At 39.8% G+C, this 27,461-nt stretch overlaps 4 protein-coding genes across 5 annotated transcripts; 3 read left to right on the plus strand and 1 right to left on the minus strand.

The window, feature by feature from the left end:
* Positions 1–7,468: 7,468 nt before the first annotated feature.
* On the plus strand, positions 7,469–14,108 carry LOC103835687 (auxin efflux carrier component 7). 2 transcript variants are annotated; one of them, XM_009111876.3, is made up of 7 exons: positions 7,469–8,624; positions 8,692–8,962; positions 9,050–9,135; positions 9,577–9,734; positions 9,826–9,902; positions 9,969–10,052; positions 10,173–14,108. In XM_009111876.3, exons 1-6 carry the CDS (start codon positions 7,523–7,525, stop codon positions 10,033–10,035), a joined length of 1,761 nt encoding a protein of 586 aa, XP_009110124.1. In that variant the 5' UTR covers positions 7,469–7,522; the 3' UTR covers positions 10,036–10,052; positions 10,173–14,108. The 2 variants fall into 2 exon arrangements, with proteins under 2 accessions (XP_009110124.1, XP_018509342.1); XM_018653826.2 differs by having other exon boundaries at positions 9,969–14,108.
* Positions 14,109–17,831: 3,723 nt separating this feature from the next.
* LOC117127534 (proline-rich protein 36-like) lies at positions 17,832–19,698 on the minus strand. The gene is made up of 2 exons (XM_033278113.1): positions 19,635–19,698; positions 17,832–19,477 (listed from the first exon to the last, which is right to left on the minus strand). The coding sequence occupies exons 1-2, from the start codon at positions 19,696–19,698 to the stop codon at positions 17,832–17,834; spliced, it is 1,710 nt and encodes a 569-aa protein (XP_033134004.1).
* Positions 19,699–19,823: 125 nt separating this feature from the next.
* On the plus strand, positions 19,824–21,683 carry LOC103835688 (ethylene-responsive transcription factor ERF069). The gene has a single exon (XM_009111877.3). It carries the CDS (start codon positions 20,972–20,974, stop codon positions 21,446–21,448), a length of 477 nt encoding a protein of 158 aa, XP_009110125.2. The 5' UTR covers positions 19,824–20,971; the 3' UTR covers positions 21,449–21,683.
* Positions 21,684–24,899: 3,216 nt separating this feature from the next.
* On the plus strand, positions 24,900–27,461 carry LOC103835689 (uncharacterized PKHD-type hydroxylase At1g22950). Its single transcript, XM_009111878.3, has 9 exons — positions 24,900–25,564; positions 25,693–25,740; positions 25,813–25,989; positions 26,078–26,228; positions 26,323–26,409; positions 26,497–26,615; positions 26,737–26,855; positions 26,988–27,099; positions 27,175–27,461. Exons 1-9 carry the CDS (start codon positions 25,247–25,249, stop codon positions 27,217–27,219), a joined length of 1,176 nt encoding a protein of 391 aa, XP_009110126.1. The 5' UTR covers positions 24,900–25,246; the 3' UTR covers positions 27,220–27,461.

A 27,461-nucleotide genomic window follows, 5' to 3' on the forward strand; every position in this document is an offset into this window, starting at 1 on the left:
TCGATCCTCATGTTCAATAATATCTCTTAAGAGAAATATCACGAGTTTACTTTTTTTTTTTTTTTTTTTTTTTTTTTTTTTTAGATACCATTTCTGAATAAGTTTTAAAAAGTTTTTACAGACCCACTAAGATGATGCAAACGATTAAACTACATAAAATCAAAACAGATGTGAAGCAAGGTGTAGTTTAGGAGAATTTGTGTAACAGCTCTTTAGACTTGGACTCTATCGAACCAAATGGAGAGGAAGGTTTGTTGTTGTTGTTGAGTTTGTAGAGTAACAGGTCTCCGCAAATTTGTTGTCTCTCTATCCAATGAAAAAAGCTTTGAGCGCAGCTGTAGAGATATGTCCTTTATAATTTGAACTGGGGACCTAGCTGAGTTTGAGTGAAACCTGTTGTTTCTTTCCTTCCAAAGGTGATAGATGGTTGCCTGAAAAATTAGATGCATCATGATTTTTAACTTTCCTGTGAGTTGGGGAGAAGAGAGCCAAGCAACAATGGCCTGTAGTTCTGAAGGGGGAGTGAGTCTTGATCTGGAGACTAATCCATTCCATACAGAGAGAGAGTAGTCGCATTCGAAGAAAATATGAGGTGCAGTTTCATCGCAGGTGGCACACAATAAGCACGTTGAGGGAACATTCATACCCCAAGAAATTAACCTGTTTCGAGTCACCATTCTTTCTCTCATGACGAGCCAGGTTATGAAGGCATGTCTAGGAATCCGCTTTTTAAACCAGACGACCCTGTGCCATTGTGCAATAGGTGGGTCAGGATTTAGTGTGCTGTAGAGCTTAGAAACAGAGAAGTCCGTAGGTTGGTCAGCTGGAGAATTGCGCCACAGAAAATAGTCTTCATCTATGGAATCAACATCAGGCACTTGAGCCGGAAGTACTGAACGAATGTAACGGAGAATTGGGTGTCTACTCCTCGCTGAAATGTTCCACGCGCCATTCGTTATAATGGAAGAGACAGAAGCATCCAAGGGAACACCCGAAACCATAGGGCCAGTTGGTCCGGTTCTTGAAAGGATTGGCCCATCAGGAGTCCAAATATCATGCCAAAACGAGGCTTGCCTTCCAGAAACCACATGACACATGATGAGGGGACGAGTCAAGTCCCGCAGCGTCATCAGCCATCTCCATATCCAGCTCCCAACAGAGGTGAAATCAACAGTCCAAAAGAGATTATCCGGAACATAATGACGTTTCACCCAAGCAACCCATAAGGACCCCGATCCCGCAAAAATGTTCCACACGTGCTTAATTCCATAAGCCGTATTTAGACCTGAAATCCGGCGAAGACCTAATCCTCCACTCTCTTTCGAGGTGCAAACTGAAGACCATGCTACTTTGGCTCCCCTAGCCGAATCTGGCGCCCCAGACCAAAGGAAAGCGTTTAACATCTTTTCAAGATCCTCCACACAGCCTTTGGATAGAGGAAAAGCTGATGCCCAGAACCCTATGATGTTGTAGAGTACTGACTGAATTAGTTGTAACCTTCCAGCGAATGATAGATGTCTTGCTTGCCACGAGGTAACCCGAGATCGAATCTTATCCAGAAGAGGCTGATAGTCTGTTCGCCTAGCCTTGTGTGGTATCAACGGCAAACCCAAGTATTTTACCGGGAGAGAACCCATAGTAATGCCAAACTCAGAAGCCAAACTAGCAGATGCTTCAGAATTATCTCCATTAACGAAGACACATGTTTTACGGAGGTTTAAAGCCAGGCCCGTACTCTTCTGAAAATCTCTAAGCACCGTTAGTATACCTCTAAGGGAGTTAGAGGTTCCATCGAAGAAAATAAGCAAATCATCAGCGAAGCTCAGATGAGTAACAAAGGGGTCTAAGCAACTCGGGTGAGCTCCAAACTTCCCTTCACGAACAGCAATGTCCAACTCCTTGGATAGAATATCCATAGCCATAACAAATAGAGATGAAGATATTGAATCACCTTGCCTCAAACCCTTTTTTCCAGGGAAAAAACCTGAGAGTTCTCCATTCAGCGCAACAGAGTAATAAGGTGTTGTTATGCAAGCCTGAATCCAACTTATGAAAACAGGAGGAAGGTTGAAGGCAATAAGAATATTGAGAATAAATCCCCATTCAATGCTATCAAAGGCTTTGGAGATATCAACCTGAAGACAGCCTTTGGTGATTCTTCCCCTCTTGTGGAAATCAGCAACCAGCTCAGACGCAAGTAAAACATTTTCACAAAGCACTCTGCCCTTCACAAAACCCACTTGGTTCCTTTGAACCGTATCCTGAGTGATAGTCTTAAGCCTAGCAGAGAGGGTCTTTGAGATAATTTTGTAGACAGTATTGCATAATGAGACTGGCCTGAAATCTGTCAGAGCAGACGCTCCAGCTATCTTAGGAATCAAAGAAATCACTGTTGCGTTAGTCTGTCTTGGCATATAAGACGTAAGAAAAAAGCTCTGCACTGCGCTAATCAAATCTCTCCCAACCAGATCCCAAGACGAGGTGAAGAATTCTGAGGTGAATCCGTCTGGTCCTGGAGCTTTGCATTTTGGCAAGGAGAAGACGATTTCCCTGATCTCCTCATCCGTTGGAATTGCCACCAAAACATCAGTTCGAGAGGAGTCGTGTCGATAAGGGTGAATTTCCCGAATATATCCAACTGCATAAGGAGTAACTGCCACATTCGATCTCCCTTGAAGATAGGAATAGAATCGAATGACCATGTTCTTCATTTCCTGTCCATCAAACACCCTTCTATTATTCTCATCAGTGAGGAAGTGAATGACATTCCTAGCCAGATTTGCCTTAACAGACTTGTGAAAAAAAGCCGTGTTCAGATCTCCTTTTGTCTCCCATCTGACCCTAGACTTTAGTTTGAAAAAGTTCTGTTCAGCTGCAGCCAGGAGGAGCCAAGAATCTCTGGCAGTTGCCTGAACCTGAAACAGCTGTGGCGTGGGATCTGTCAAAACCTGAGATTGAATATCCTGCAGCTTCTCAAAAGCCTCTTTGGTTCTCTTTTCAATATTGCTGAAACCCTCTCTATTTATCCCTTTGCAACAAATCTTTGCTGCTCTCAGCTTTTGATAAAAGGATAATAAAGGTGTTGAAGATAAGACCGTAGAAGTCCAAGCAGCCTCCAGAAGTTCTTTGTAGTTCGGGTGGGAAGTGAAAAAAGTGAAGAAGGTGAATCTGGTTGTCCTTCGAGGAGGATCAATTCCAAATTGCACTATGCAAGGTGAGTGGTCTGAAGATCCTGGGGCGTCAAAAATTGCTAGTGAATTAGGAAACTTTTCAATCCATGCCTCATTAATAAGAGCTCTGTCCAGCTTCCTAGTCCTGGGGCTGGTAGGGCTTTTGTTTGACCAAGTGAAGAAACATCCTCTGAAGGCTAGGTCAAAGATCTCACTCTGCTGCAAACATTCTTGAAAATCTGTCATACCTCCGATCGATAGGTCAGAAAGATGAAGGGAGTAAGCTTCTGATGACGCCAATACTTGATTAAAATCACCTAGTACGAGCATAGGAGAATCCTGGATAATCGATGATCGAGAGATCTGTTTAATTGCGTCCCATAGAGGAAGCCTGTCACTCCTCTCGTTGAAAGCATATACAAAACAAACAGTCAGGTACTCCTGGGTAGCTGGGTCAAATATGCCACAAACCATGATCTGCGGCTGTGTTTTAAATGGCGCATGGCGATCCAAGGCGATAAGGTGTGTGCCTTGCGCCTTGCGCCATGGCGCAAGAAAGCGCTCGCCTTGAAGACCCACTTGAAGACTACGTTAGTTATGTATCCGTGCGTAATATACAAATTTCATTCACGTGATTTTGCCTTTATTAAATAGTTTTTATCAGAAGAAAGCCCCATGAGATTAGAGAAGAGAGTACGTACTAACCTTATGCAAAACACAGTCCGTGAGATCCATGTTTTGTTAAGTTTTTAACTTTGCTTTTCTACAAGAGCAAGCTAGGGTTTTGATAAGTTTTTAGACGTTTGGTTTTAAGTTTGGTTTAAGGTTGGTCCATTTATTAAGTTAGGGTTTCTACGTGGTTTAGTATCGGTTAACGTCATCGTCTCCATGGCTCGCCTTTGCGTTGCCTTTTAAGGCACCGCCTTATGACCAATGCGCACTTGGCGAGCGCCTTACGGAACCCACCCTCGCCTAGGAGGTACATGGCGATGGAGCCGTCGCCTGAGTGCGCCTCGCGCCATGGCGCAAAAGGCGAGCGCCATTTTAAACACAGATCTGCGGCGAGCGGAAGTAGATAGCAACAGAGAGAGAGGGGTTCCAAACCACAATTATTCGTCCATTCTCTGATTGAGGACTGTGGTTGGAGTCAAAGTTCCATCCCGGTAGAGTAGAAGTCATTAAAGAGTGTAAAATATCTTGCTTCACATGAGTTTCCAAAAAAGCGCCAAACATTGGGCGATTATTATGCATCCATCTTTGAACATCCGATTTCCTTGTATTGCCATTTAGGCCTCTAACATTCCAGCAAAAACACTTCATAAGAAGGACAAAAAGGTGGTGATGAAGCACTTAGGCTTCCAAAAGAGGGGAAGACTTCCCATTGGGCGAAGACTCCCGTTGAACCACATTTGGAATATCAGAGACCGGACTTGATTTTTTTGGAGAGTGAGAAGAAGAAGCATCCAAGTTATTGCATAGCTTAACCATCGCTTGACGCTGTTGATACCTTATCCTCCTACGATCCTTAGCTGTAGCAAACGGAGGCAGCTCAGCCTCAGCCGCAGCAATACGCTTCCGAAGGATCGATTGAGCTGCACTTATTAGCTCTTCTTCAGAGGAGAATTGAGCAGATGTAAGTGATTTGACTGAGGATGTAGAGACTGAAGAGTTCTTAGCGCGAGCAGAAGGGGTTCGGTGAACCACAGGAATCCACTCTAAAGAGCCACCAGACGGACGAGAAGAAGAAACAGCTTTCGAGTCTGGCAAACTTAAAGATCGTCTTAAAGAATTTCCTTCCTCTTGCAATAGAGACCCTGCAATCTTAGAAGGGGAGTGAGAAGCTCTGTTGGAACCCCTAAAGGTTGGTGATCCAGCAGGAACCAAATCTGGAGTAGTAGAATGTCCCACAGGTGATTGAGGATTTGCAGTGGAAGCCGCCGGGGAGAGAACAGAGGCGGCAGGGTCAGCAGCGTTTTCAGGGACCAAAGCCTTATTTTGAAGATGACGATCCGGGCAGCGAAGCTCTGAGTGCCCATATTCTGAGCAAACATGACACTTATGGGGAACTTTGAGATATTCTGCAGAGATGAAGACATAGTTTCCCAGCTTGTCAACAACCTTCACTGATGGGGATCTCTTTCCAGAAAGTTTAATTATCACTCTGAGTTTCACTACCCCATTTGAGTAAGGGGGAAGCTTTGGGAATTCAGATTGAACCGGAATACCAACTCCCGTTGCGAAGGTGCTGAAGGATTCTAGTGACCAAAGTTCTTGGGGGATACCTCTGAAAAGAACCCAAACTGGAGCATACTCTAGTCTTACTGGAGCTAAGTTGATTTTTGGAGTCCATTCAAAAACAGAGAAAGCGCATTTGCCGGAGTGCCAGAACCCGACATCCAAGACCCATTTTCTTGAGATTTCACATGGGATGAAGATCAAGCAGACATTTTTAGAGTGGTGTCTGACTCGAATCCTACCTTGCTTCCCCCAAATAGGATTTAGGTCAGCGAAAATTTTTGCTGGAGAAGGAGCTGTTCCATGAAACTGAGCGATAAGATAACCATTCCAATTAACCGAAGATTTTAACACAACAGAATCTGGGGCCTTAACAACTGGAGTTCCATCATCGGTGAAAGTAGGAGAGGCCATCTTTTTGAGATTGTGAGCCGAAGACTTTAACTTTGAGACCCATAAAGCCGAGGAAGGCGATGTGGAGGGTCCGAGGTTTGCTGTCGGAGGCTCAGAAGAAGCGGCCGGAGGAAATGGAGATGCCAGAGGAAGAGGTGACGACGGTCGAGAAGGCGACTGTGGAGAAGGCGAGACCTCAGGATGAAGAAACATCGCGGAGGCCAGGTTACTCGCCGGAGGAAAGCTCGAGACACGAGAGGCAAAACACAGATCTGGTGGCCAAGGAGGTTCAGACGCCGCCGAGAGTGGTTCCACCTACAAAAGTACTTCTCATGCATACATCAAAATTAAAACGCTACAGATAGGTTATTTTTACTTTGGATTCTTCTTTGTTTTCACCAATCATAGCAAAAAAAAAAACGATTTAACAAAAATATAGTTTTATGTGTTATTCATGTAAAAGTGGAATTAAAAGGGTAAAAACAAAGACAGTAAAAATATGTTAGTCCTCCATAATTCATTTTTTTCTTTGTTATTCATGTAAAAGTGGAAAAGTTTTCCCTTTTGTCTCATTTTTTTATTTACAGTACAGTTGTAATTAATGTACCATCCTATCTCTTTCTCCATTATTGATTTTGGTCAAGAATCTCAAGATGTATGTTTTAGTATGAGCTTTGCTATCTAAGAGTGGACTTAGATGATAGTGAGCCTGGTGACATTGAGGATTAAGCCAATCCCTTGGGAAGTGCTAGGATATCAAGACTAATAACCCCTCGCGTTTTAAAAGATTCTTATAGTGCAATAAAAAGTAGAATTTGTTTTTGGTTCAATGTCAATTTTTCATTCACAAAAGATGAATACAGAGCTTTTGACCTCAGTTCATTTTCAACCACAGAAACTATATATGAAATGATAGAACACGTCTATATATGGATCCTATGTACGCTACTATCTTTTCCACCAAATAGAATTTAGATCAAACAAGTTTGGCGAATACTGCACGCCCTTGCTTTAGCAATTTATATTAATATATTAACTCCTTAGTCACGTGTTTAAATCACCACCAAGGCATTACCCATTACTCTAAAACACTTTCAACAAGTCTAAACTGAACCTTTGAATATCCAACTTATTTAGTTATAGAAAAGAAAACAAAATCATTTAGTTATTATCTCAGTTAAGTCTATTAAACAACTTTTTCATGCTGATCTTATTGAGGTTTAGAACATCTCCAAAAGTCCACATATTTTAAGAGCATATTTAATGGGTTTTTTAGAGTGAGATTTTTAACGAAATATAAGAATTCCACTCTAAAAACTCCTCATTAAACATGCTCTAAAATTTGGCAAAACATTAAATGTAAGGTTTGGGAAGGGGGGGAGGGCAGGGTATTTGTTTACAAAAGCAAAACCTTATATTAAACCTAAAAACTTTTATATTATACATAAAATTCTTTATATTTAACAAAACAAAACTTAACCAAATAAGTGATCATTTGTCACAAACATGCTTTTAATACTCACACCAAGTTTACACAATCCATTCTAACTGAATTTCAAAACAAATTCATAACTCCTCATACGTAGCTATCTCAAACACAATCCATAACTATATATTAAATGGAACTTATGTGATATATTTTCTATAATATCCTTTCATAAACTAGGGAAAAGTTCATAAACAAGTAGTCGAAAAAGGGTTACAAAATAGTTTATCCGGCGATAATGATCACATGGCACGACCTCTGCACGGTCCTCACTGCGGTAATCCCACTCTACTTCGCTATGATCCTCGCTTATGGCTCCGTCCGGTGGTGGAAAATCTTCTCACCGGACCAATGCTCCGGAATCAACCGCTTCGTCGCCATATTCGCCGTCCCTCTCCTCTCCTTCCACTTCATCTCCACCAACAACCCTTACGCCATAAATCTCCGTTTCATCGCCGCAGACACTCTCCAGAAACTAATCATGCTCACTCTTCTAACCCTATGGGCTAACTTCACTCACTCAGGTAGTCTCGAATGGAGCATCACCATCTTCTCCCTCTCCACGCTTCCCGACACGCTCGTGATGGGTATCCCCCTGTTAACCGCCATGTACGGCGAGTACTCCTGCTCGCTCATGGTTCAGGTCGTCGTTCTCCAGTGTATAGTCTGGTATACAATTCTCCTCTTCTTATTCGAGTACAGAGGAGCGAAGATTTTGATCATGGAGCAGTTCCCGGAGACGGCTGCTTCTATCGTCTCTTTCAAAGTCCATTCCGACGTCGTTTCGTTGGACGGGAACGATCTACTTGAAACGGACGCTGAGATAGGAGGTGATGGGAAGTTACACGTCACGGTGAGGAAGTCAAACGCTTCCCGGAGATTTTTATGTTGTCCAAGTATGACTCCACGTCCGTCTAACATCACCGGAGCTGAGATTTACAGCCTTGACACGACTCCAAGAGGTTCCAACTTTAATCAGTCGGACTCCTATTCAGTGATGGGGTTTTCCGGTGGCCGTCTCTCAAACTTTGGTCAGTCGTCTAGGGGTCAAACTCCTGGGCCTTCAAATTTCGAGGTGAGTTGTGGTATGGCTTCGTCTCCTGGGTTAGGGTATGACCCGGGTACTTCCGGGTCATACCTAGCCCTGAATGCGGAGTTCTCCTCCTTAGTTGCTAACAAAACGGTTAGCAAAAACCACCATACAAGAGGAAAGTCTAGTAGTAGTCATGATGCTAAGGAGCTCCATATGTTTGTTTGGGGCTCCAACGGAGGATCCGATCAGGGAGCAAAAGAGATCCGAATGATAGTCCCTGAACCTCCTCAAAATGCAGAAACAAAAGGTTTTTTTTTTATATAACTTTCTATAGAACTATATTGACACAAAATCTTAAACGAAGTTGCTTATAGTGACAGCTACTGGTCCGAGGAATATAGACTTTGGCGGTGAAGAAGAGTCGGAGAGAGTGAAGGAAGTGGCAACCGGACGAAACAAGCTTCAGTGTAACTCCATGGCGGAGCTAAACCCTAGAGAAGCGGTGGAAACCGTACCAGTAAAACATATGCCGCCGGCGAGTGTGATGACTAGGTTGATAGTAAAAATGGTGTGGAGGAAACTCACCAGGAACCCTAACACTTATTCCAGTCTCATTGGTCTCATATGGGCTCTCGTTGCTTTCCGGTAACTAATCAAGAACCAATCAGTACTTCATTATTAATATATTATAGACTAGAACCGAGTTATGATTGGTTTTTGAAATTTGAAAAGGTGGAATGTGGCAATGCCTAGAATCATTCAGCAATCAATCTCAATCCTCTCTGATGCTGGTCTTGGTATGGCAATGTTCAGTTTGGGTAAGTCCCATCTTCCTCACTCTGTTTATGTGTTTTAATTACGCCAATGCACAGTTACAAAAAAAAAAAAATCGTTGCATTTTTTTAGTAAATAGTCAAAAATGGTTTAGTATTTTTTAGATTTTTTGGGGTGGCCCGTTATGGGAAGGACCATCCGAGAATGTATGGTCAACGATGAGACGTCGTATTACATAAGTGGTCGTTGTGTGAGGACAGCTGAGCTCGTGTTCATGATTGTTGCGTGGTCCACAATACTAACTGGAGTTTACATTTCATTCAAATTTACGTGTATGGTATCATCATTTATTGGATTTACATTGCATTTACATGATGTATCTTATCATCATTTATTGTAATAAATATTGCATTTACATGATATATCCTATCATCATTTATTGTGCTTGAATGGAAATTAATTAATTGGTTGCACAAATGGTCTAGGGTTGTTCATGGCATTGGAACCTAAATTAATCGCTTGCGGAAACTCTACTGCAACTTTTGCAATGGCTGTGAGGTTCTTGACAGGACCAGCAGTAATGGCCGTTGCTGCCATGGCTATTGGATTACGCGGAGATCTATTACGTGTGGCCATAGTTCAAGTAAATAACAGTTGATGTGGCTAGCTAAAACAACTTTGATAATTTCATTATAACAAATCACTAAACGAGATCTTGTGGTACCGCTTTGTAGGCTGCATTGCCTCAAGGAATCATGCCGTTTGTGTTTGCAAAAGAATACAATGTTCATCCGGCAATCTTAAGTACAGGGTTAGTATTTTATCTTTGGATAAAAAGAAACTTTCATGCGTATTATTACTAATGTTGATATTACAGGGTAATATTTGGAATGCTTATTGCACTACCGATCACACTTGTTTACTACATTCTACTTGGGCTATAAAGCTCTGTCATGGAGAGGTTTGCTTCAGAAAAACAAGAGAATTCCAAATTTCGTTGAATAAAAGAGAATGTAACACGAGGTTTAGTAGAGTTAGTGCCAATATTTGATTTGAGGATTAAAAGCTCTTTTCTTTCCAGTATTTTCCTAGAGATTAGAAGAGGATGACAATGATAGAGACAAGAAGCGGAAAACAAGGGCAACAAGACAAAACAACCAACAAAAGAAAAAGCGTCGGACTATATATATCTGATTTTGCGTTTTTACGGAGCGTGAAGGTTGTTTTTGTATACTATCATTTCTCTTTTTCTTTTTATTGGAACAATTTCTCATTGTGTATTCGTTGTTGTTCCTAAAGAAGACAATTTGAACTATCATTATTTTTTTTTGAATGAACGTTAATTATATTCAAGACAAAAAAATTATTTTGCATCTAGTGCTACATCCAGAGACGGAGGCAGATATTTTTTTTATTGGGGACATGAGTAAAATTAGTTGATGGATTAGAATTATATTTGATCAAAACAATGGGGGCATATTGAATTTATTGAGAGATTTACATGGAATTTTAAAAGGTTGTTGGGGGCAAATGCCCCCCTCTCACACAATGTAGCTCCGCCACTGGCTACATCTATAGAACTTTTAAAGAATGAAAGAAATTGGTTGGAAAAATCATCTAGCGCAATTTTCTCTTTTCTTGCTTTCTCGTTTCCTTGCTTTTTTAATACTCAGTGCTGGTAGAAGATAAGACGTTAACACCATAATTAACTCCAGTATTTTAAGTGGATTTTTTAACTTCGGGTAAAGCTAAGAATTATTTCTTAGATTTTAACTAAGAAAAACTAAAAGTTATCTCTTAAATAAAAGATATAAAAACCGTTTCATAGTTGAAAAGTATAAAAAAAATGTCAAATCATGAGTTAAGAATTCCGACTAAAAGACCGAAGTTAATCATGCTCTAAGACTCTCGTCGTACTTCTTGTCTCCTAACTGTCGAATGTCAGATAGTCTGTTCCTCATTGTTTTATCCAAGATCTTGGTAAGCCTCATTGTCGGTTATACTTAACATTTTCTATTGACATGTGTTTTGAACCGTGACGGCTTAGACAGCGATAACATACAGCCACCTCAAAAGTAGTTTACTAGGTTTTGTTTAATGTTTGTTTCTAACGACCATTATGGTATTGTGTTAGTAAGAATATAATGAAGAAAAATCAATCTGAAATATGAAATAGCGAGATTGTAGTTTATTGATTTTTTTTTTTTTATTGTCACGTAATTTGAATAAGACTAGGGAAACATTTTTGAAGTCAACTTACAAAAAATATTAGGGGGAAAACAAATCAACCATCTATGAAACTCATCATTTTGCCAATCAATTAGTCACTTCAAATTGTTACTAATTTCTTGGAGTCTCTAAATTTTGGTGGATGTAGCCAATTAATAAATCTTTCAATAAATATTTTAAATAATTTTGAAAGTTTTATGTTTGTGTAATTTTCTTCAAAAAATTGGAGACATACCAATGCCTATGTTTAAGATCAGCTGTGTCTCTGACCATTACGGCATGGTAATGTATTTTCTCCGTTTTAGAAATATACATATTATGAAATTTTCTTTTCAATATGATATATTAAACAAAAATGATAAATTATAATTCTGTAAAAATTGCATTTATTGAATTTTTATTAGTTAAAATTATTAAAAATAAATAATCATTGATAATAATGCATTTTTAATTAAAATTTAATATGTTTTTTTATGTGCAAAATTCTTAAATATACATTTTTTAAACACAAAGAATATTAATTACATAGAGTCTCAGATAGGGCTGGGCAACAAAGTCCAAATCCAGAGAACCAAACCGAATCCTCCGAAAAAGTAGTATTCAACCCAAATTAGAATTGGTTAAATATCCAAACGGATTCAAAATTTTGGTATTTAGAGAATCGAAACTGAATTTGATCCTAACCTAAGTATTTCGGATATCCGAATGTATCCGAAATATATTTATATAATTAAATATATTAATTATTTTTAGATTTAATATATTAAAAAGATCCAAAATATATAAGATTTTTTGAAGTTATCCAAAATTAAATTTCTAAAATAGCTAAACGATATTCAAAATACCAAAAATACTTGAAATATCCATTAATTTTCTATCCAAATATTCAAGCCATGCCAATTTAAATGTTAAGTTTAGGTATTTTAGCATGTTTTATTCAATTTTATATACACTATATTATTTTAATTTTTAGATTTTGAGAAATTTAAAGTATATATGAATTATATATTTTTTTAAAGTCTAAATGAGTTAGCCGAATCCAAACCAAAATTTATAATGTCCGAATGGAGCCCGAACCGAATCCGAATAAGTATCCGAACGCCCATTCCTAAGACTCTCAGACCACTATTCATTATTCTGCTGTGAAGAAAGGACCAACACACACCGTCTTTAAACCCAATGGAAACATTTTTTTTCTTGAATCCTATCGATAAATATCCTGTGAGGAGAAAAAGGTTATATATGTTATATACTTGCATTCTGATCCATCTGAATTTTGTATTCAATTTTCGTAAGACGATCCATATATTTCGGTTGAAATAGAAACACATAATGATAGAGAAAACATATGACAGAAAATTGGTTCAGCACTGTGTTAGTTTTGAATATCGTTGCGTGAATAATCGTTGGTTTGCGAATAACATGCGAATCTATATGTATTGAATTAGATGCCGAAGTGGAAGGAACATACTCAACGCACATTTTTTCCTTCTAGAGAAAAGTCTTGCAACAAATCATCAACGATCACAGACTAGACCAGCCATTGCCCATTGGCAAAGTAACTAGTTTGGTTGATCTGGAGGTTAGATTAGCGTATTTTGTTATTGATTATCTTTTACACAATCTTAAGGCCAACATGCCTCGCACAAAGTAATGAACTCCGTGCACTATTTTACCCAAAACTTGTATTTAAATAAGTCACTGTGAAAATAAATTATAAGTAGTTGATTTATCTATTGAAAAACATTAATGTACAAAATTCATCTTTCTGTAACACGAAAAAAATTCAAAACATCTAGTTTTCCGTAAAGGAGGGAGGAGTATACAGTCCTATATATTTTTTTTAAAAACTGTCATGTATTATTTCTTGCTACTATCGAAAATGCCTTTGAGAATCAGAAATAGTCAGTAAACAAAACAGATGGAAGGGGAATTGTATTAATTATATGGGTTGGTATTAAATATGAACCGATCATCCGTTTCTTGAATAAAGTTTGTCTTATTGAACAAGTTAATATCATCCGTTTCTTTTCTTGAATAAAGTTTGTCTTATTGAACAAGTAATTTTTCTAGCATTTCTTTTTCTGTTTCAATATATATATCTGTTTTATGTATTTTCAACATACGTTTTGGCACAAAACACTTAAATTCACCCTAAATAATAACTAAGAAAAATATAAGATAGAACCTTATATAAAAGACTTGTTTTTCAAGTGTACTTTTTACTATGAAAATGAAAAATATTTTTAATAAATAGTTTTTGGTCGTCTAAGTTCTTACTAATAAACTAGTTTAGTGATTATATAGGTTTCTATTAGTTACAAAATTTACCTAATCATATTTATATTTAACCAGGCAATCATTTAATAAAATCAATGACAAAGAAAATTTTCATTAAGCCAGTTGGTACAACTTAAGTCTATGTTAATTATTTTAGTCTTTCCGATTTGTTTTTTTTTCATTTTTCTTGATTATCATAGCCATACATGATATATGTTGAGTGTGAGTGACTAGCCATACTGACTAGTGTACTTGTGAGTAAAAGGAAAGAGCCAATGTCTAAAAATGTCTGCTTCTTTTTTTTTGCAACTGATTTTTCATATTAAAAACGTAAAGGAGAAAATAAAAGTTTACAAGCTGAAAAGCTTCAGTTTTTTCTTGCAAGAGCCCAGCCCAGACAACAAACACAACCCAATCAAGAATCATAAGTTAATATCAAACTAAGGCCCACTAGGAAGCATAGGAATTAACGGGAAGAGGAGGAGACGCACTCCGTAGTCGTGACGGTGAAGAGAAAAAAGACGTGACGGTGAGGCAAAAGGGGTGGTGGAGCTAGCGATCAGAAAACAACAACAGAATCAGGACAGCCATTGCTGCATCATGACCGAGGAAGATGAGGGGTTAGCACTTCGGAGAGAGAGAATCCTGTCCCTAATTTGCCTATCAATACGTTTGATAAGCGAATCAGGTGAACGGAAAACGTTCAGGTGCAATCTTGTATTTCTTTCAGACCAAGACCAGTAGAGACAAGATTGCCAGCAAAGTAGGGAGAGGATACCAATCGGAGATCTTCGGTTTTGACGTTGAAGCTGCTCCAGTACTCTAGTCCAGTCTCTTTCCGGTTGAAATCCACACCGCCGGAAAAGGACACTCCAGATACTCCAGGTGTAAGGACATTCAAAGAAAAGGTGGTTTCGACTTTCACATTGCAGATTACAGAGCAGACAGAGGGGTGAGGTAGGAAGGCCCCAACCTATGATTCTGTCCCTAGTCGGGCACCTGTTCAGCACTAGTAGCCAAGAGAGAAAGCTATGCCTCGGGATCCCTCCCTTGTTCCAGACCGTTTGGTGCCAAGGAACTGAAGCTTCATGAATCCTCAGGTGATCATACACTTGCCCAATTGAGTATTTTGTTGTAGTCTTTCCTTCAATCTCCCAGACATAATAATCATCTTCTTCGTTTAGGTGCAGAGTAGTGAGAATGGCGTGAACCTGAACTTGTGTCTCAGAGCGAGCAGGGGGTATCTGCCAACCACCATTAGTGTAGAGGGTAGCCAGAGTTGCCAGCTCTGAAATCCCTAGTGAAGTGTTTCCTAGTTGGAGATACTGCCTCATACTGCCAAGAGAAGACCAGTTATCAGTCCAAAATCGACAGTTAATTCCATTGGAGACTCGCAATTTGATCCACTGATAAAGCAAAGGGCTCAGCTTCAGTAGTTTATTGACTTGCCAAGAGAACCTCCTATTTGGCATTGTTGTCCATAGGTTGCTGAGGTTACCTTGCAGCACTTCCGCAACAAACCAAGCTACCCATATTGACCCCGATTGGAAGAAGAGGAGCCATATGAGTTTGAGACAGCAAGCCTTGTTCCATGTAGATAAGTCCTTAATCCCTAATCCTCCTTCTTCCTTTGGTTTTGTAACCACTGCCCAAGAAACTCTTGCAGTATGATGACTTTCTACATTGCCTTTCCAGAGGAAAACACCGCACAAGGAGTTGATACGATTGACACAAGCCTTCGGTAGGATGAAGGTGGAGCACCAGAACGTGTTTATGCCTGCTATGACTGTTTTAATGAGCAAAAGTCTTCCTGCGAATGAAAGTGATTTGGAGCTCCACGAAGAAAATTTACTTTTTATCTGCTGGAGGAGGACTTCGCAGTTCAGTAGAGTCAGCTTCTTAGTGACGAGAGGGACACCTAAGTAGCGAACAGGGAGAGAACCGAGAGGCATACCCGTGGAGAACTGGATCGTGTTAGCTTCGTCAGCGGTGAGACCCGAGGCAAAGAAGGTCGTTTTATGCACACTTACCGCCAGTCCCGATCGCAATTCAAATTCTCGAAGAACCTGGAGCACTGCTTGGACAGACTCAATATTCCCATCTACAAAAATAAGTAAGTCATCTGCAAAACACAAGTGGGTCATTTTAGTAGTTGAGCATTTGAGATGGTAACCAAACTTCCTATCCTGCGCAGCTTTCTTCAACATCAATGATAAGTTATTGAGTGCTATGACAAAGAGGTAGGGCGACAAAGGGTCCCCCTGGCGCAGGCCCCGTGTTCCTTTGAAGTATCCGTTGATCGCACCATTGTATCCGACCGTGAAGCTAGTTGTGCACACACAAGCCCGCAGCCAAGAGATGAAGACAGATGGCAAGTTCAAACCCTCAAGGCAAGAGAAGAGGAAGGTCCATGACAAGGTATCAAATGCTTTCGCAATATCAACCTTTATAGTGATGCGTTTCTGGCCATTAGTTTTGTGGTAACCATTAATCAGTTCTCCTGCCAATGAAGTATTCTCCACTAACAGCCTTCCTCTTACAAATGCCGTTTGGTTAGGTACGATGAGAGGAGTGAGAATTGGTTTTAGTCTCTTCACAAGCAACCGGGAGACCACCTTGTATAGGGTGTTAAGGCACGAGATCGGCCGGTAATCTGTGATCATGGAGGCGCCTGTATGTTTTGGAACCAGTGAGAGGATAGTTGAGTTTGTAGCCAATGGCATGAAGGAAGAGTTGAAGAAGTGGCGAATGGATGAGACAACTTCTGGGCCAATAACACTCCATGCTGCCTTATAGAATCCTGAGGTCAAACCGTCAGGTCCCGGGGCCTTGTTAGGATTGAGCCTGTGGAGAACAGAGGTGATCTCATCGTTAGAGGGGATAGAGATCATAAGCTGGCCTTGGGGCAGAGAGCAACGGAAGGGAGAAAGCTCCTGGAACCATTCTCTAGTTGAGAAAATTGTCAGAGGCAAAAGAGGCGTAGGACCTAGGATCTTAGTGAAGTGATGAATAGCATGAGAGCTCATATCCAAAGGGTCTGAGAGAACGACGCCTGATGGGAGGATGAAGGATCGGATGGTGTTATAGCTGAGGCGAGTCTGAACGATCCGATAGAAGTAGGTGGTATTCTGATCACCTTCTTTAAGCCAATTTATGCGAGATCTTTGCTTAAAATAGCTCTCCTCTATCATACGCAGGAAGTTCCATCTTTCCAAGGCTTGTTTCTCAAGTTCAAACAACTGCTGCGTCGGGGATTGCATCACCTGTACCTGCACATCTTGCAACAACTGGTTAGCCTCACTCACTCTCTTTTGTATTTGTGAAAAATTCTCTCTGTTTAGTGTTTTTAACTCTCTCTTTATCTGTTTCTGTTTCCAGCAAAACGCTGTAAGGTTCCAAGCAATGCTTCCGGCTTGTGTCCAGGCTTCATTTACCACCTGAAGAAAGTCTGGGTGTTTGGTTAGATAGTTGAAGAATTTAAATGGACGGGTACCATGGGAAGGGGTTTTATAGGCCAGATCAAGGAGACAGGGACAGTGGTCGGACGTGAGGGCGGGTAGGAAAAAAGATGAGCAGTTTGGAAAGAGGTTAAGGAGTTGGCTGTTGATGAGAAGGCGATCAAGCTTTTTAGCTACGGGAGACTCAGGCTGCTTGTTCGTCCAAGTGAAGACAGGACCTTGATATCGGAGATCATATAGACCCATTTGAGTCATACAATCCTTAAGCTCAACCATTCGACTGGTCATGGAGTTTACATCATCATTTGAGTGCTCCGAGGGATGAACTATTTGGTTAAAATCACCCCCCATCATCCATGGGACAGTATCCAGCGAAAACGTTTGGCAAGTGTTGAGGAGTTCAACCCACAGGTCCGTTCTCTCCGCACTTTCATTTGAGGCATAGATCGCTGTGTAGATAAAAGGAGGTGATCCTAACAGCTTAACTTCACATGTAACTGCTTGCCTTGATTGTTGCAGAACACGAACTGCAACTGAGTCTTTCCAGAGGATAATGATACGACCATCATCATCCATAGAGTGGTTGGAAGTGTAGTTCCAGCCTCTACAAAGTTTGCTCATGAGGTGACTTAAGTTGTGATCCTTGATGTGGGATTCCAAAATGATTCCAAAAGATGGCTGATGACTTGCAAGCCATTGACAAAAAGGGATATGCTTGTCCGGGTCATTCAATCCGCGGACATTCCAAAAAAATATTTTAGTATTCATAGATGCTAATCAATGACCTCTTCTGGAGGAAGAGGACCATGAGTAGACAACACATCAAAAGGGTTGGGGCCAAAAGAGGTTTGAAAAGAGATAGAAGGCAAGGGGGTTGGTGGCCTAATAGGAGATTTGGGGAGGGAGAAAAAATTTAATTGGTCAGTAAAGGAAGGGAAGGGCTGAGAGCTGCAAGGGCGAGGTCTTTTCTTTGGTTGTTCAGGAGGAGAGGTGGGGGAAACAAAAAGGGAAAGAGGCTGGACAGTAGCTGAAGGTGGATCATTTGGTGGGGGAGGGTGGGACTTTTTTGGTGGTTGAACAATTAAGGGCAAGGGGGTAACAGCAGGAGGCAAACACGTAGGGGTAGAGACAGGGGGCTCATGGAGGGGAGAAGGGGGTTTCTGTGGAGTAGGAGAGGCTGCAGGAGACTTATGTGGAGTATAAGAAGCTGCAGAAGACTTCTCAGGAGGAACAGAGGAGGAACTTTCAGCCACCTTCTTTGGTCCAGAGGCAGGATTAAGCCTATCAGATTTTGAAGTTCTCTGCGACTTAGGGGCCGTATCATTTGTTTCAACTTCTTTACCCTGACGGCGAGGAGGGTTCTGCTTTGGAGGAGGCTGTTGGAGACAATTCTTCATGATGTGACCAAGTTCATTGCAATGGGAGCATGTAGGTGGCACCCATGGGTATGTGACTAACACCTCCACCACTTCTCCTGATTGCCTAGTATATTCCACCACGGATGGCAAAGGCTTAGTCAAATCAACCGCCACTTTGACATGGGACATAGTCAAGCTGACTAGGTTAAGTGTGAAGTCGTCCGTTTCTTTAGGATCTCCCACTAGACCGGCAATCAGGCTTAGACCTTCCTCGTGACGAAGGTCTAAAGGAATGCCTTTGAGGTGGGCCCAAATCTGAATGGATTCCAGTGGAGGAGAGGCAGTGGAAGCCGATGATGTCCATTGAACAGCCTGAAACATCGAGTCTCCAATATACCATACACGTTTTTCTAGGATCTTTTGTCTTAGATAGTCAGACGGGATTCTTACTAGCATAGAACGTGTGTGGGGATTAGTATGTATCTCTACACGAGTACCCTTCCCCCATAAGTGGTTTAGGACATTTTGAGTATGGTTGAATGGCGGAGGACGACCGTTGAAGTAGCAGATGATAAAGTCTTTATGCAGCTCCGCACCCTTCTGAAACACACTCTCCGGTATGAGGACACGAGGACGGCCTGAGTCCGAGACAGTTACCGGTGCAAGCCTACGGAGTGTTTTATCCACAGATTTTCGGATCCTTTCTGCTATTGGAGGAATGGGCTGAGACGAGCTTTCAGTGTTTGTCGGCTTAGTTTGTAGGGGAACATGAGTGAAGGGAGGAACCTGAAAGACAGGAACAGGGTTAGGGTTAGGGACAGTTTTAGGGTTATGATTGGCATTTTGTGGGGCTTCAGAAGGAGGGGGAAGCTTAGGGAGGGGGTTTGAAGCTCTGTTAGTATGGATTGGAGATGAAGTTTTTGGGGGAAGAATTTTGAAATTATCAAAGTTTGGAACAGTGTTCCCAGATCTAGGAAGAACAGGATCTGAAATTGCTGAAGTTGAGGTTTTTCCGTTGAAGGATTCAGTTGGTGGTACGCTCGAACTCTTTGATGCTGTAACTGAACAAGATTGCAACAGAGTACGAGAAGTTTTTGAGGATTTAGAAGTAAGAGAGCTGGGGGAGTTAAGGGGGGGGAAACGAGCAAGAGAGAGAGGGTTATCAGGGTCAGGGTCAGGAGGGTCGGGGGGGGGGGGGCGCGAGGAAGCGACGATCACCAGGGGTGAGAAGCGGAGGAGACAAGGCGGAAGCACTGTTGGCAGGGAACCAGGGGTTCGCCATCGGCGAGAGAGGATAATATTTGGGTTTATCTTTCAATGAATTCCAAATGTCTGCTTCTTTCTTTTCTGTCTAGTGCATCTAGTAGTCTCTCGGCACACTCCCTCATCTCATGTGCTACGTTGTCGTTATTTTGCAGTACTACTAAGTACTAATTAATCGGTTTCGTTATACCTATTAGGCTATTACTTAGGAGGAAATTCCTTGTGGATCACAAAGAGTGATCAGAGATTGCAGAAAACTCTCTATCTCCCTACGTTTTCTTTTATCAATTACCGATAACTTTACCTTTTGCATTTTCTCGTATGCAGTTATTTCTTACGTAAGTACTATCATTTGAATTTAACATTTTACCAAAAAACTACTATCATTTGCCCGTATCTTAAAATAACGAGCAGATATGTGATATACGGGTAAAAATAGAAATGATAATATTAATAACTAACAAGCTATCCACAAAAAAAAAAAAATCAGATTTAGAGTTTAGTTTTCCAACTGCAATCTTTTTCAATATTTAATTTAGTACTATACGAGTTTGTCTTCTAACAAAATATAGAGATAATTGCACTTCGACAAGAGAAAAATCTGGTAGAACAGTAGATATCACTCATAACTAAAGAGGTTAAAAGTTATCCATTAAGGAAATTTGAATCCGAAAAACATAAATGATGGAAAAAGATTATGAACCTGAAGTCCACAACATCTTCAAAAAGCTATGGGCTTTGATCCAATAGTGGATTTTGAACCTTGATTTAATTTGCTCGAGCTAAACTTACAATCTCTATATGGCCCTTAGAACTCTCTAACTGGAAACTAAAAAGGAAATTAGTGTTTGGGCTGTTATGTTAACATGACCACTTCTGTTTTCTCTACAGAGTGGGTCTACTTTTTATATCGGGCCACATATCGTTTTTGATGGTATTTCATTTTCACCATCTATTAACATCCAATATTAATTAGATTGTTTTTTTTTCGAGAAAGTATATTTAATTAGATTGTTATGATCCCTATGAATATGCCGAATTAAAAAAAAAAAAACATTTGCACCCCCCAACGCTTTTCTTGACCAGTAAGTACAAATATTTCACCCTGCAATTTATTTTTTGTCGCTACGTTTCAAAACCGACTTAAAAATGGGATGAAGTATCGCACAAGCCAAAGGCCAATAAAATTCCGATGAAATTTTTTTTAAAAAAAAACACATCCTTCATTTTTAATAGTGATCGGACGCAAACGCTAATTAACACCGTTAAATCCCAATTTTGACGGCGTGACGATGAAGAGAATCGTGAGGATATCGTTCACCGACGCGGAAGCCACCGATTCCTCCAGCAGCGAAGACGACGAACAACCAAACACCGAGTCGCCGCCGCCGCCGCGACGCCGAGGGAAGAGGTGCGTCAACGAGATCGTCATCGACCCGACCGATTCCTCCGTTAACAACAATCGCGATCGCGGCGGGAAGACGCGGTTCAAGATCAGGATTCCGGCGAGGGTTGAGAAGAAGAATAAGAAGTTCCGAGGGGTGAGGCAGAGGCCGTGGGGGAAATGGGCGGCGGAGATCAGGTGCGGCAAATCTCGCGACGGACGGCCCGTTCGCGTGTGGCTTGGGACGTTCGAGACGGCGGAGGAAGCTGCTTTGGCGTACGATAAGGCGGCGGTTCAGCTGATCGGGCCTGACGCGGTGACTAATTTCGGTTGTTCTAAGGCGGCGAAGGAAGGTTCCGATGCTGGCACCTCCGCAGTGGCATGATCGTCTTTTGTTAATTGATTACTTTTTTTTTTTTTACCTTTTTAACTTTTGTGAATAAGTCATAATAACATATGTGCAGTTTTTTAATTTCTTATTCCGGATTCTTGGTTTTATTTAAACTGTACATTGTGATCTGTTTTTTTTTTTTTTTGTGTTTCTTATTTGGAATCGCTATTGGTTGCATTTTTCATGTTTTATGGATTTGATTTATAAAGTCTTTTCATTTGGATCGAAATTGAGACAACGAAAATGGCTCAAGTTCGAAACTACACATGTAATTGTCGCTTTGTTCAGTCTCAGTATCATCGTTAGATTTTACAGGAGACGCAAAGCATGCAGTACTTTCTTAGAGATCAAAAGATCCTCTTGCAATATGCCACTCTGTTATTATTGCCATACCTCGTCCAAGTTCCTTCTGCTTAGTCATATCAGAGCGAAGCTGCTATGCCAGATCATTCACAATGAATAGCCTCACAAGACCATCACAACACACTGATATGTTACAATCATCACATCACTTTCACTTATTTAATCCAAACCATATAAAAAATTAACTTTTTAAGTCTTTAACTAGTACTGGACCTACTGGTGGAGCCCCGTGATTACACGTCAGCTGATAAAGTCACAAATGCCCAAGGGAACGGGTGATTTAACGGTTTTTAAATTTATCAGTGGTTTAAAGGTTTCAGACAAGATCCAAGCCGGATAAGAAAATTGGGTGACAATTAAACCGGATCGGTTAAGAGAACAATACTCTAATGGATGATAAACCTTATAGATACGCATACACTACAAGGATTGATGGTGAACTGCATGCAGATTGGTGGTTATTTACTTACTTCGTGTTGATTCATGGTCATGCGAAAGTGGGAAGGCTACAGCGAGCCTTTCAGTATTCCACCGAACAGCTACAGCTACACTATGCTTATAAACAAGAACTCGGACCTTGGGAAATGGGAAGAGGTTGTCAAGCAAACTGTATAAAGAGAATGCTAGATGCTTGCACGCGTTGGGCCTTGTTCAAGCATTTGGACACAGAGCATGCATCACGTGAGGCTGAGTTTCTTGACAAGTTGTTACGCAGTTGAAGAGGAAAGCAAAGGTCGTGACTTTGAATGATACAAAATTGTCTTGGAGCTGGCCGGTTTCTTTCCTGAGTGCATATGGGCTTATGCACATTGGCTCAGCTTTGATTGGTATGTACAAGCTTATTCTCTTAAGCTCTCACAAGACTTGTGCAGTATCTGTGATACTTGACTGTAATGCCAGCTACATCTTCAGGGGAAAACACAGCTCTGAGGAATCGATCCAATGTTGTTGAAGCTCGTTACTTTACATGGAACTCATTCTTACATGCAAGTATGGAACTATTATATACACAGCAGAGGCAAGAAGATTAGGAATAAAGATAGACACCTAAGTGGTGTTTGCTACTAGGAAGTCCACACTCAGTGAAATACGATTCCTTTGTAATTGTTTTTTTTTTTTTGAAAACAAATTTTGGGAAAGAGAGGGAGTGTAGAACACATGTAACTTCATTGTGGTACATTTTTGGGAAGAAAGCTAAAGTGAACAAGCTCTGCTTCTCTCTAGACTTTGAAGCATGTTTTAGCTCAAAGATTAGAATGAGTGTTGTCTCGTTATGAAATAACTTTATAAATGGAATAAGATTCCTTTGTATCAGGTTTGACATAAAAAATATATTCTGACCATGTTCTATTTCTATTTTGTAATGGAATGAAAAATAAGTTTACTTTATAGATGAAATAATATATTTATGTTTTGTTTATTACTCCATTTCAGAATTTGATTAAAATTCAATACATTAGAGATATTTGTAGCAAAGGACAAAAGAATAGAGCTCTCTGTCAAGTTTCTTCTATCATTTTGTACAAATGCTATTTTTATCTATTTGGAGCAAAGGACAAAAGAATTGGAAGAGATAAATGAGTATGCAAACATAAATTGTTTCCACTAACAACATTATATATGTTTACTATTATTTTTGGAATTTTAAGTCTATGCTTATCAGTCTATATATGATTTCTCCTTTAAATACATGGTGACTTAGATTCGGATTTTTACAGTTGCATCAATTTCTTACATTTACATAGTTTGTTGGGCCAATCAATCAACAAATCATGTATGACAGTTGCTAAGATTTCCTTTTGTTTTTTCGTCTATGAAATTTTATAGCCACGACTACATTGAAGAACGAGACATAATTAACCACAAGGAGAATCAAAAATCAATAATGATCTACACAAGAGAATCGTGTTGGTAAAGATCCATGATCATGCCGACTGCCAAAGCGCTTTGATTTGAATCTTTCTAGAGACCACCAGAATACTTTTCTGCATAACTTGAACAAAGAAAGTGAGCTTCAGTCATGCATGGCGATAACTCTAAATACAAGTATAGCATCCTTCATTAAAAGATGAGTCTCAATGTCCCATGAATAGTTGATGAATTCAAGTTATTCCCATAAAGATCAATCTATGAAGAACTCTACGACCATTGGACAAACCAAATCCATGGCTAACTAATAGCTTCATGACAACATAGACATACAGTTCAAAAGACTACGAAACCAACAACTAAGAGAGAATTAACTCCAAGCAAAAGCTCTATCCACAACCTTTTTTTGATCAAATGCTCTATCCACAACTAAAACATAGTTTTCTAACCGGAAAGAAAGAAGTAAAACCCAAACAAATGAAGATAAGCCTAAACCAAAAAAAAGAGAGGACATTTTCTACACATCAAAAAACTCAGTCTCATAGATCAAACAAAAACTAATTTTGCTTATGTATTGTATGATATTTTTTGAAAAGTAACCAGAAAAATCATTTTCCTTTCTCAAATTCACCACTTTTTTTTATATACATAAACTTCGAATGGTATCGCATCGTACTGTAGTTAATAATGACAAAAATCTATACATATAATGTATTTAATATGTTTTTGTTACTCGAATGTAATCTTTTATTCCGTTTTTCTCTTTAGACGCTCCATTTTTATCCGTCGTGTCACCAAAATCTTATTCCTTCCAATAATCCCATTTTTCATAGATTACTTTCTAAACCTATTTATCCTCTACAAAATTCTCATTGGAGTTTTTTACCATTATACATGTTCTTTACCTTAACATAATTTTTTTTTCTAATACAATTGGTGAAACCCAAACAAATGAAGTAAAAATGTAAAACCCAAACAAATGAAGCTAAGTCTAAACAAAAAAAAAAGACATTTTAAATCATGAGTTTCTACACATAAAAAACTCATAGATCAAACAAACTAATTTTGCTTATGCATTGTGTGATGTTTTTTGAAAAGAAATTAGAAACATCATTTTTGTTTCTCAAATTCATCATTATCCACGTGTCATTGAAATCTTTTTTCTTCTTATTATAATTGTTGAATCTTTTTTATATATACATAGGCTTCAAATGTTTATAAAACGCACCGCATCGCACTGTAGTTAATAATAACAAAAATCTATACATATACTATATCTACATGTTTTTGTTACTCGAATCTAATCGTTTATTCCGTTTTTATCCTTAGACGCTCCATTTCTATCCGTCGCGTCACCTAAATCTTATTCCTTCCAATACTTCCATTTTTCATAGATTACTTTCTAAACCTACTTATCCTCTACAAAATTCTCATTTGAGTTTTTACCATTATATATGTTCACATAAAAATTATTTTTTCTAATGCAATTGGTGAAACCCTAACCCCCCAAACAAACCATCATTCTCCTCTTTCAAAAAAAAAAAACGTAAAACCCTAGAAATGACCTCCTCTGACATGAATTCCAATTTAAACCGCCTTAGATCCATGGCTCTCGGCTCTTCATCCAACCAATCCGATCAGCAGCAACCGCGAGCCTCCCAAGAAACCCTCAACGCGACTTTGAAACTCCGGAGAACCCCCAACGCAGAGCACGAGCCGGACCACTATGAGGATCTGCAGCTCGACTTCAACCCTTCTCTGTTCAGGTCCCTCGAGCGGTTCTTGCCCGAGAATCTTCTCAGCTCCACTCGCATCGAAAAGGCTCGTGCCATGAGTGACCTTCTCCTCCGTTACTCGCCTGAAAGCGAACGAATACGGGTATAAAGTTTCGACCTTTACTTATTACCAAACCAAAAAAGTTTCGACCTTTTTGTCGCTCTGTTTCTTGTTTATTGAAATTGAGTTTGAATTTGTAAAACCCATTTCGTTAATTTTGGGAAAAACAGGTTCAGAAGCATAGAGAGTACAAACTGAACATCTTGTCTTCTTACAAGGTAAATGGAGTCTTGTCTTGAATGTGTGTCAGTCATTGTCTAATTGAATCCTTTTTTTTTTTTAATGTTCAGCGTCTACATGAAGAGCTCTATACTCTAGACCCTGTCAGCTTCTTCGTCCCTTCGTTTCTTGACGCTGTTAGCAACACATCGGAGGAGAATTTCAAAAGCATAATTGTTCGTGCAGCTCCTGGGATCTACACTTTTGATATGTTTAAGCCACAGTTCTGCCAAATGTTAATAGCAGAGGTTTATGAAAATTTGAGTTCCTTTAAGTGTGTTGTGTTGTGTTGTCTTCTCTGTCTGATTCTGAAACTAATACACATTGCCACCACAGGTTGAAAATATGGAGAAATGGTTCCATTATTCAAAATCCTCAATGATGAGACCAACCACAATAAACAAATTCGGTGTTGTTCTCGATGATTTTGGCCTTGACGGCATGCTCCAGAAGTTGCTTGGGGACTTCATAAGTCCTATATCTCAAGGTTGCTGATTATTTTTGGAGATTTGTTTGCAAAAAGTTTTATTTGATGTATGTATGTATGTGCTTCATGGGTTTGGTTTTGTTTCTTATGTCAGTTTTGTTCCCGGAAGCCTGTGGAACCGGTTTGGATTCTCACCATGGCTATGCTATTGAGTATGGAAAGTATAGGGATACTGATCTTGGTAAGTACTACTGGGAGGGGAGGCGTCTGGTTTGATTTTGGAGTGGTGAGAATATCTAAAACTTTTTGATTTTGCTTGATTTTTTAGGGTTCCATGTGGATGATTCAGAGGTTACTTTGAATGTGTGCTTGGGCAACCAGTTTTCTGGTGGGGAGCTCTACTTTCGAGGTGTGAGGTGTGATGACCATGTGAATTCTGAAATCAAGGTACTAGTGAAAACCAAACCAACCCAACCCATCAATCAAGCAGTTGTTGTTGTGCCATTTAGTAGCTATCATCATCACTAGTGAGATTGATTCTTAGTTAATTTTTTTTTTTTTTATGTAGGAAAATTATGACTACTCACAGGTACCTGGTCAAGCCGTTCTCCATCATGGACATCACCGCCATGGTGCTAGAGCTATAACTGCTGGACGCCTAGTGAACTTGGTTATGTGGTGTAGAAGGTAAAGCCTTTCACAATGATTTTCCCAAAGTTTTTTACAAAATGCTGCTACATCAGATGTTTCATGAACCCATCTAACTTGTTCATGGGAATTTTTCATTATCTTCCCTTTGTCTTTCTCTCTCATGTATAGCTCAACTTTTCGAGAGGCGAAGAGTTACCAAAAAGATTTCTCAAGCTGGTGCGGAGGATGCAAACTTGAAAAACACAATAGGCAGCAAGTGGCAATTAAGGCTACTGTAGAGGTAATATATATATATCAATGCTGCATGCAATTGTTTTCCTTTTTTTCTTTCCTCATGTGGTTCTTGTTTTTGCAGGCGCTGAAGAAGAGAGGTGCAGACAAGACGCATGTCGGGCATTAAGATAAACTGGGGATATGTCAGGAGAATCTATCTTCTTTGTATTAATTTTCAGTGGCTATGTATGTAGAGGCAGTTAAAGTACCACCCTTTGTTCAAGGGTATAGTATTTTGTTACATTTTTCTTGGAGAGAGGCAAAAAATCATTAGAGAGGAAGATTAGTTAAAGTGATTATCAGCATTGTGTAACCGTAAGAACTTAGATGTAAAACACCTTTTGCTCTCTTTAAGCGTTTTATGCGACT

The sequence above is a fragment of the Brassica rapa genome, chromosome A08 (genome assembly GCF_000309985.2).
Source record: "Brassica rapa cultivar Chiifu-401-42 chromosome A08, CAAS_Brap_v3.01, whole genome shotgun sequence".
In the NCBI taxonomy this organism is placed as follows: Eukaryota; Viridiplantae; Streptophyta; class Magnoliopsida; order Brassicales; family Brassicaceae; genus Brassica; species Brassica rapa.

Coding starts and splice junctions, on each gene's coding strand:
- LOC117127534 (XM_033278113.1), bottom strand. CDS start 19,698: ATGGCGAACCCCTGGTTCCCTGCCAACAGTGCTTCCGCCTTGTCTCCT. Junction 19,478..19,634: donor TCCTCCGCTTCTCACCCCTG/GTGATCGTCGCT, acceptor AATCTTGTTCAG/TTACAGCATCAAAGAGTTCG.
- LOC103835689 (XM_009111878.3), top strand. CDS start 25,247: ATGACCTCCTCTGACATGAATTCCAATTTAAACCGCCTTAGATCCATG. Junction 26,856..26,987: donor TTGGTTATGTGGTGTAGAAG/GTAAAGCCTTTC, acceptor TCTCATGTATAG/CTCAACTTTTCGAGAGGCGA. Junction 27,100..27,174: donor CAATTAAGGCTACTGTAGAG/GTAATATATATA, acceptor TTGTTTTTGCAG/GCGCTGAAGAAGAGAGGTGC.
- LOC103835687 (XM_018653826.2), top strand. CDS start 7,523: ATGATCACATGGCACGACCTCTGCACGGTCCTCACTGCGGTAATCCCA. Junction 8,625..8,691: donor TCAAAATGCAGAAACAAAAG/GTTTTTTTTTTA, acceptor AGTTGCTTATAG/TGACAGCTACTGGTCCGAGG. Junction 8,963..9,049: donor TGGGCTCTCGTTGCTTTCCG/GTAACTAATCAA, acceptor AAATTTGAAAAG/GTGGAATGTGGCAATGCCTA.
- LOC103835688 (XM_009111877.3), top strand. CDS start 20,972: ATGAAGAGAATCGTGAGGATATCGTTCACCGACGCGGAAGCCACCGAT.